This window comes from Eptesicus fuscus, chromosome 7 (assembly GCF_027574615.1).
Source record: "Eptesicus fuscus isolate TK198812 chromosome 7, DD_ASM_mEF_20220401, whole genome shotgun sequence".
Classification (NCBI taxonomy): Eukaryota; Metazoa; Chordata; class Mammalia; order Chiroptera; family Vespertilionidae; genus Eptesicus; species Eptesicus fuscus.
Window position 1 is genome coordinate 52,541,552 of NC_072479.1, and position 8,826 is coordinate 52,550,377.

The 8,826-nt window shown below is 56.4% G+C and overlaps 1 protein-coding gene across 2 annotated transcripts; it reads right to left on the reverse strand.

The window, feature by feature from the left end:
- Window positions 1–14: 14 nt before the first annotated feature.
- Window positions 15–8,728, reverse strand: MBD6 (methyl-CpG binding domain protein 6). Of its 2 annotated transcripts, none has more exons than XM_054718930.1 (13): window positions 8,477–8,728; window positions 5,913–5,975; window positions 5,624–5,760; window positions 5,226–5,328; window positions 4,935–5,097; window positions 3,700–4,752; window positions 2,856–3,517; window positions 2,433–2,586; window positions 2,087–2,256; window positions 1,568–1,981; window positions 1,417–1,469; window positions 1,132–1,195; window positions 15–989 (listed from the first exon to the last, which is right to left on the reverse strand). In XM_054718930.1, the coding sequence occupies exons 3-13, from the start codon at window positions 5,734–5,736 to the stop codon at window positions 915–917; spliced, it is 3,024 nt and encodes a 1,007-aa protein (XP_054574905.1). In that variant the 5' UTR covers window positions 5,737–5,760; window positions 5,913–5,975; window positions 8,477–8,728; the 3' UTR covers window positions 15–914. The 2 variants fall into 2 exon arrangements, with proteins under 2 accessions (XP_054574905.1, XP_008146921.2); XM_008148699.3 differs by lacking the exon at window positions 8,477–8,728 and adding an exon at window positions 6,990–7,137.
- Between the last annotated feature and the right edge of the window lie 98 nt (window positions 8,729–8,826).

The window sequence follows — 8,826 nt, forward strand, 5'->3', positions numbered from 1 at the left end:
TACAGAGTCAGAGCCAGAGTTTCAAAATATTCTCATCTGTTAAATTAAGAGTATCTCCCATAGAAAAGCAGTGGAGGCCCCACAGGGCAAGTACAAAACAGAATTAAAACTCCCAAGGGTCTTGTCTTTACAAAAGAAAAGGCAGGAGGCAGCCCCTGGACAGCTGGTCATGCTGGCCGCTCCGGTTGGACCACGTTGCATAATCCTCAGTCGCATCATCACAACGTCTCTGAGCATTTTGATGGGGGGGGGGAGGGGAGAAGGGGCAGTGTAGTGTGTATGGGGGGAGAGTCCCAGAGGGCTCTCTTTGCCCCCTTACCCCTTTTTTCTATCCCAGAGGATGGAAGCTGGCTACACCTTGAAATGAGGCTATGTGTTTCAAACCTGGGGACAGGGGTAAGAGAGGATCTGTGCTTTGAGCAACCTGAGCCAGAGACAGAGGGGTGTTGGAGAGGTGAGGGGAGGATGCATGATGCTTATTGCTTTGTACCTTTCACTGGGAAGGAGGACAGCAGCCAACAGTAGCTCACAGGTTTGTAAACTGAGCCTGTTGGCTTCAAGAAGGGAGGCAATGAAGTCGAATTAAATATAAAAGAGTCATTTGTGCAAAAATAACTTAAACAAATAAAAGACCTGGGGAAGGGGGTATTCCCCTTAGCCTGGTGGGGAGCGGGCCATATTACCCCCCCGCCCAAGGCCTTTTCAGTGACATGGCTTTGGGGGGAGGGGCAGAGCTTCCCTACCCCCTGCAATGGCTCAGGATGGGATTGTAGGGGAAGGGCTTGCATTTGTGCTCTGAGTGGGGAGTAGTGCCCCCACCCACTGTCCACAGGTGCAGGTGGCTGGCAGGGGCTCCCAAGGCTCAGCACTCAGCTTTCCCCAATCAGGGTCAGATCCAGCTCCAGGTATGGCTGCTATGGGGCCAGTTTCCTCCTCTTGTTTTTGGCAGGACGGCCAGGGCGGGCCCGGGGAGGCAGAGGGACAGCTGCCTATACAAGAGGGGAAGTCGAAAGAAGTGATCTAACAGTTAGGTATCAAGAAGTCTTTTATTTTCTCCCCACTCCTTTTAACCATTTTTTCCTCCTGCCTCATCCCTTATACATCCCCTCCCACCCACTGGTACACACTTACTCGGGTTGTGGGGCTGGGGTCCAAGGTAACATCCTGGCGGGAGATATTGCTGTTCCGGGTAGGGCTGCAATAAGGGGCACAGATGATCAGGAACACCTCCCCAAGCACCATGTGAATTTCAGAGTTTGGGTGGGAAACTTTCTACATTTGGACAGTAAAGGCATAGTATCCTTATTCATACTCAAATATTTGCCCTTTTGAAAACCAAGCTACTTCTCTTAGTCATTTCTACAAACCCAGTAAGAAGTGAGGAAAGGCCAAGATTGTGGTGGGCCCAATACTCACTTGTATTTTCTCCTCCGGCCTCGACGAGACTTTCTGACTACCCCTGGAGGCACCTGAGAAAAGATGGACTGTGTGTAGGGAAAGTTAAAAGGCAGCATGGCTACAGCCGTTCCTCAGAGCCCTTCAGCCAGACCTCCGTCACTGCACTCACCTTAAGGTCCTCAGAATGGGGCCCAGGAGGGGATGGATCCTTGGGCTCAGCACCCCCTTCAGCCAGTTCCCCATTATGCTGCCAATGGTGGGTCCTTTTTGGGGACCGTTCCATTTGTCCATTGAAGCCTCCACGTGCCCCCCACTTGAGGGCTAATCGGCCAGGTTCCCGCCGGCTGCCAGGCTTTCGACCCCGGCCTGGCCTGGCCTCACCATTAATGCCCCTATGTCCCCCTCCTCCCCTCCGGCCCCGTTTCCCTGACCCCCTCCCAGTGAGCAGCTCAGGGACTGGGGGGTCGGGAGAACTGTGGGGTGGGGCTAAGGCACTGAGGGGAGGCCGAGCAGGCTCTGGTTCCAGGGCTGAGGTGGGGCTCTCGGGGGGCAGACAGGGGGCTTCTGGCTGCTCTGGAGGGATCTACAGGCAAAAAAATAAAATCTCAAGTCAGTCTGCTTTGTAACTCAGAATGCTTATTTCCAGTTTGGGAAAAAACTCATGACAAACATACCCCTAAACCCTCACCTGGAGACTTTGTAGCAGGCAGGCTAAGGGACTAGAAGCCTCTGAGAGGGGTGGAGGAGCTCCCCCCCCAGGGAGGAGCTGCAACCCCAACTGGCCAGAGAGAAGAGAGCCAGGAGGCTGCAACAGGCTGGGGAGGGCTCCAGGGCTGCTGGTCAGCGAAGACAGATCACCTGTTGAATTATAAAGTCAGGGGTCTCCCTAGGCAAACCAATTAAGTTGAACAAATCCTATTCTCTTAGGCTTTATCCAGTGGTCAAAGACTCTTCCTCAGTTCATCCACCTGCACCTCCCAATTTTTATTGCTTTTTTTCTTCTCTTTCATACCAGAGTCTGCCCTCAGACTTACCCAGCAGGCTGGCACTCAGCAGAGGGCTAAGGAGTTGGGGGGGTCTCCCTGAGTTGGAGGGGGCCTTGCCCAGAGAGGAGGCTCCCAGGTCAGTAGTTGCCGTGGTGACACTGGAGGTAGGTGGTCCAGGTTGGGGGGCACTCAGGACACAGGGCTAAGGAGAAAGAATGCTTATAATACATGTGTAAAGTAGCCCATATGTTTTTAGTACTTTCACATACAATCTGAAGCCTCACATGAAGTAGGCCACACTTATTAAATAGAGACCCAGTTCATACAGCTATCCTACCCTTAGCCAAGCACTAAGCCTTCCCCAAAGGCTCCGAGGAAGAGCTCAACAGAAACTGGAAAGCCTTTGATTCCCAGCTCCCATCTCTGATTCTACTTCTTGTTCTGTCCCACCCAATCACCCCCTATCCTCACCTGAGGGGACGTCCCAGGGGGGGGATCCAGGCTGGCAGCCAGCAGCGCAGAATTTAAAGCTATGAGGGTAGGGGGGGCTGAAAGTGGGGGAAACAATAGCGGGGGCAGGTCTCCTAAACCTGAAAATGTCTCCCCACTTGGACCTCCAGCTCCCTCTGCAGACCCTTCCCCATCCCCAGCTGTGGGGCCCAGGGCCAACAGAGGCAGGAAAGAGGCTAGGAGGTTGCTAGGAGGTGCAGAAGGGGGTGGAAGGAGGTCTGAAGGGGGTGGTGGAAGCAGGGAAGCCACCAAAAGTGAAGGCCCTTCGGGCTCGCCTGGGGCTAGAGGAGGGCCAGGTCCCCCTGGTGGGGGTAGCAGGGACTCAGGGGGCGGTTGTCCCCCTCCCCCAGCCAGCATGCCAAATAAACTGTGGCTGAGTAATGGAGAAGGTGGAGGCTGCCCCAGACTCAGAGGGAGAGGCAAGGCTCCTAGCATCCCTGGGAAGCCAGCTCCACTCAGTGCCAGGCCCTGCTCAGGGCTGGGGAAAGGGAAAGCCTCCCCACCAGCCAGGGGAGGCAGAGGGCAGGTGGTGCTCGCCCCCATCCCCAGTCCGTCAGATGGGCTTTGAAGTACAGGGCTGGGAATGAGGGGGGCTTTGGAGGCAGCTGGTGGGGCAGGGGCACCTGCAAAGGAAAAGAAAAAATTCAGCTCAAAGGAGACTCTTTATCCCAGCGTCCAAAGAGCCCAACCTCCCCGTCCCCAACCCAGAAAACTGCCAGAGTTCTAAACTCTCCCCTAGATGCCTTGGCTGCCTCTTCCCACCCCAGGGGAGGAAGGGCTCTACCACACTCATTCAGTCACATACCTGGCACACTGCTGAGGCTGCCACTGGAGGGCCCAGGCAGGGAGGAAAGGATGGGGTGCCTAGGCTGGGGAGGGCTCCCTGAGGAGAGGGTTGGGGGAGGAGGAAGGTGTGCATCTGACCCCAAAAGGTTAAAGCTTCCATCAGAGTGGGAAGAGCCAGGGGTGGGGAGTCCCAGAAGGGACAGCACAGAAGGGAGAATAGGTTGGGATGGCTCAGGGAGAGAAAAGGATTGGGGCACAGGAGCAGGGGCACGAGGACGGCTCCGTCTAGGGGCTTGAGGGCCTCCCCCTTCCAGCAATCGCAATACAGTTGGGGGTCTGCGGGGACGGCGCTGAGTGGGACGGGGTGATGATGAGTGGGAAGCTGAGGGTGCTGGGGCACAGGGCCTTTGGCCCTGTAAAGTGCTGGGAGGGGGGTGGGGGGGACGCTGTGCCTTGGCCGCTGCAGAGAGTAGGCTGCTAGCAAGGAAGGGGGGTGCCCCAGGGCCTTCGACCATGGGGGCCCCTCCCTGGGGTCCCAGGACCAGGGGCAGGTGCATAGTGGCTGAAGACACTGGTGGTTGAGTGGAAGGACCAGGGGGACCACGGGGAGCAGAGAGATTATTGCTTGGGGGCAAAGGAGGGGGTGTTAAGGCATCACTACAGTGGAAGAGAGGAGGATCTGAAGGTGGCGAGGAGGAGGCATGAGGAGCTGGAAGAGAGCCCAAGTCAGGGGGCACCAAGCTGGATCGGAGGGGTGCTCCCCAGTTGTATGAGGGGGCATTGAGGCTAATGGCAGGTGGAGGAGGTGGAGCTGGAGAGGGAGCATTGCCCCTTGGGAGGAAACAGGGACTGCTGCTGCCTCCAGAGGGGACTGGGTCAGGAAGCCTTGGAGGTGGGAAGAGCCCCCCAGGGCCTGCTAGAGAGGGAAAGGCCTGTGGAACTGAGGATGGTTCTGGGGGAAGGGAGCCAGGACCCCCATTAAGTGGAGTTGTAGGAGGGACTCTACAGGGAGGGCGGGTAGAGGGGGGCCCTGGGGACACAGTGTGGAACATTTGGGGGCTTGCTCCCTCTCCTGCAATAAATGAGAAATTACGGGTTAGCCTCAAAAATTCCCAACCTCCCTGTGCCCTCCTTTCACCAAGCCGCTCTCCACGCCTTCCTTCTTGATCCCTCCCATAAAGCTCTTCCCATCATTCCTCTTCCAGGCCTTTTAAGTTGTCCTCAGTTTTCTTTTATAAAGTAGAGAAGACTCACCAGGAGAAGAGTGTGAGCAGGTGGTCTCCATGCTGCGGTATAAGGTTGCCATAGCAACGGCTTTCCTTCGATGGTTGCACAGCTTGGTCATGTCTTCCTCTGATGCTGGCCCCACCCCAGCTCCACCCGGGGTCACCGGGGCCAAAGGGTCAAAGTTGAAAACCTGTGAGGTAGAAGGCATGGACAGGGACCCTGAGGGGATGGAATCTGTGACAAAGGCTACCACGGGCAGTGATTTGCATTGTCTCTAGGCTTATCCCTGTACTCTCTGGCACCCCTCATCACTCTGACCTTGGGGACATTGAGTGGACACTCCAGACCGCACTTGCAGGTCCCATCGCTGAGGAGGTAGCTCCGGGTTTGCTCCAAGGAAGACAGCTCTGTGCCACTTGGGCTGGGAGAGGAAGGATCAGAGAGTATAGGGTTAGTTGACACTGAATTAGGAGACACTCCTAAATGACAGTGCCTTAGTCAAATACTTCCCTCGGAAGGGCAGAGGGTAAGGAATATGGGAAGAGACGGAGAGGGAGAGTAGATTCAAAGAGACAGCAAAAAGGCTGAGGAAGGAAGGAGGAACAGGAGCGCAACAGGGTACCAGAGATGTGAGCTTTGAGAGGTAGGGTGGGAGACAGAAATCGGGCAACTGAAGGGCCTGGGGATAGAATTCAGGGAACTCTGAGAATCTATACCTGATATAGAGCACAGCACCCTCACGAACACAGCGCTGCCAGCCGATGGGGACAGATGTGGCCACAGGGCCCCCAGGTCTGTCTGCTCCACTGCTCTCATTGCCCCCATTCATTGTGTGTAATCAGCTCCCACGTGCCTGATAACATAGACATCCATGGGCATTAGGAGGCTTAAACTGGGCTGGGTACCTGAGGGAGAACTCCAGGAAGACAAAGGTTGTAGGGAGACCCTAGAGAGCTGGGTGAGAGAATGAGGGGGAACCCTTTGACATCCCACCACCATGGCTACCTGAACATCTCTGCAAACATTGTGGGGTCCAGTCTAAAGCCGGGCCGCCGGCTTAGCCCACACCTGCAAAACAGGAGAGAGAGGGGACTGTCAGGAATCTGCCCAACTCAAGAGAGCAAAATAGTTCAAGATACTCTCAAGGAAAAGATCCTTAATGAAGTAAGTGCCCATAAAACTCTCGGATCTGCTGGCTGAGTCCACAATCAACCTTTTACATATGCAGTCCCTAGGTCAAAGCCTCAACTCCCAGGGACCAAGGCATCACAGCTCAATCCCTAGACATATAAAGAGCAGGGTCCTATTGCCCGGTCAGAGACAGAAGGCTTCATCCAGGAGTGTGGGCAAATTCCCTTATGCCAGGCCAGTAGGAAGTTTCCCAGAGAGTCTGGCCCCTGCTGTCCCCCCCCCTCCCCGCCGCCCCCAGGAAGATCACATAAAAAGTACAGATTGCCCCACAGGTCACTAGACCATTGCTGCCCAACTACTTGTTCGGGTGGTACGAATAGAACTCGCCCCCACCATTGCTGATCTGGTTCATTTGGGTCTTAAGAAAGGTTGGAATCACAGCTCTGTCTTCTCCCGGGATCCCGAGAAGCTCCTGATTTCCTTCCAAGCCTAAGGCAAGGGGATTCAGCACCTCCTATCCACAGACTTCAAATTAGCTCCAACAGGGATTCTTCTCTAATATGTGGGGCCGCCCCTCAAACCTGCAAGTATCTCCCCAACCTCACATCGCTCCTACCTCACACTGGTGGCTTCAAAACTTTCCCTCTCATAACAAGGCGCCCTGTCACCCAGCCTGCTTCCCTTCGCTTGGGGAGGAGGGGAAGGCGCATGAAGTAGGAAGGAACTTGGGGAGAAGGCGGGCGGAGGGTGGGCAAAGCACTGGAGGGGAGGGAGGTGAAGAAGGCAAAAGTCAAGCAGTTAAGAGAGGGAAACGGTGGGGGCAGGTGAGGGCGGGGGAGTGAGGATGAGGCCAGGGAAAGGGGCCGAGAGGACGCGGAGGGGGCAGAGGGTAGGGACTGGAGGGGAGGGGAGGGGGAGGGGCGGAAAGGGGGGGCCGGGCCCTGCACTCACCGCGGCCCATGGTTCGGCCGGCCCCGCCCTGCGCAGTTGCGGCCCAGAGGGTGAGTGGGAGGGAGTGGGAGGAGGGTCGGTGGAGCCCGAGCCTCCGGTACGGCCCCAGCCGGTCCTAGCAGGAAGCGCTGCCGCCGCCGCCGCCGCGGATCACCGAGCGGCCTCCCGCGCATGCGCCATGGGGGCCAGGGGCAGCCCTGGGGATTCCGTTCCCAGAAGGCACCGCGCAGGCTGCTGCCGCCGCCGTCGCTGCCGCCGCCACCGCCGCAGCCGCCGCCGCCGCCGCCGCTGCCCGGACGGGAGAGGGGCGGGGCCGGGCCCCCGCCCAGCGGACAACGACGAGCCAACAGGAGGGGCTGCAGTGCGCATGCGGGAGCGCGCCTCCCCCCCCTCCCCCACAACCCCCCATTAATCCCCAAGAGAACAAACACCCCACGCGGCCCCCCCGCGGAAGGATCTGAGCCTCTTCCCAGACCACTGGTGGCCAATCCCAGCCTTCCCCGGGGAGGGGCCCTTTCCAAACCCACAATCTGTTGGGGGGAGTCTGGATGCCAGGTCCGGGAGGGGCCAGACCCCAAAGATGAAAGTCGCGACTTGCTCTGCCCCGCCCCAAAGGCTTCCCGAGTAATGTGCTGGGTGGGACTTGACCCACCTCCCCAGGTCAGCATGTCACAACACGACCTCGGCCTGTCAAGTCACATGACCTCTGCCTGTCACTGACAATCTGGTCATGTCTTTGAACCAGGAGAGGGCATCTGGTCCAACCCACCCCTAGCCCCGTTTGCAGAGGGGAAATGGAGAAATGGAGCAACAGAGCAGGCCTGACCAAAGACCTGTCACTGTCAGATCACACCGGCCTTCTGACAGTTTCTACTTAGACAAACTCACTGTCCCCATGAAAGTATGACAGGATGTGTAACAGGCCACCACATGGCCTCTGCTTTCTACCTAATGGCACAAGAAAAATATTTCGCATTTTGCATGGTGCCTTTCACTTTTGTTCAAGTTGCCTCCAAGTTCATAGTTGTCTTATTTTACCTTTACAACTCTTTTTTTTCTCTTCAAACAAGAAGGTTGAGGCACAGAGGTGGCTGGCCTGGGATCCCTGGGCAAGTGAGGGGCAGCTGAAGCTAGAATCTGACCTCTCCTGATAACCTAGTCCAAGGCAGTTGTGCGCTTAAGTGCATTTAATATCCCAGGCAACAAGAGTCTACTGTAGCCCAAACACCTAGGAGGCCTATGCCCAGCTCCTCGCATTAGGGAGTCACAGGACTTACTGTCTGGAACAGTGAAAAGGGCGGGTCTTGGTCTTTGGTGAAGGGCACCACAGCGCCATGAGGGGAGATGAGTGAGGAAACGGAATCCGACCCATCGGGAAAAGAACATGAATTCTGGCATGTTGAGAACTCATTAGAAACTTTATCAAAACAAGTTCAGGGTCCTCTTCTGAAAGGACCTGAAAACGACTACCAAGGGGATTCAAGTACCTCGGCTCCTTTTTGGGTAGTTAGGGGCTAAAAGATCAGACCCCTTTAAGAAGACTCGAGATGTAGACAATCCTGGCAGACGGATGCAAACTTTCAAAGGAAGGTTTAAAAGGCTTTGTGCCCATTATTAGCTGGAAGGGGAGCCAAGGAAAATGGGAGCCCTTTATGGAGAAGGTAAAACGGGGGCTAATGCCAGGTGGGCGGACCGAGAACTCCTACGACGAGGTTTCACTCGTCAGCCTAGGGGCAGCTTCGGTTGCTAGCCGTTGGGGCCGTAGGGTGCTAAGAGCTGGCGCCCCGCCTCTCTCCTCTCTCCCCCTCCCGCACCTCCCACCTCCCTCGTAGTCCCC

Coding starts and splice junctions, on each gene's coding strand:
- MBD6 (XM_054718930.1), bottom strand. CDS start 5,736: ATGAATGGGGGCAATGAGAGCAGTGGAGCAGACAGACCTGGGGGCCCT. Junction 4,753..4,934: donor CTGCTCACACTCTTCTCCTG/GTGAGTCTTCTC, acceptor CATTTATTGCAG/GAGAGGGAGCAAGCCCCCAA. Junction 1,982..2,086: donor GCCTGCTACAAAGTCTCCAG/GTGAGGGTTTAG, acceptor TTTTGCCTGTAG/ATCCCTCCAGAGCAGCCAGA.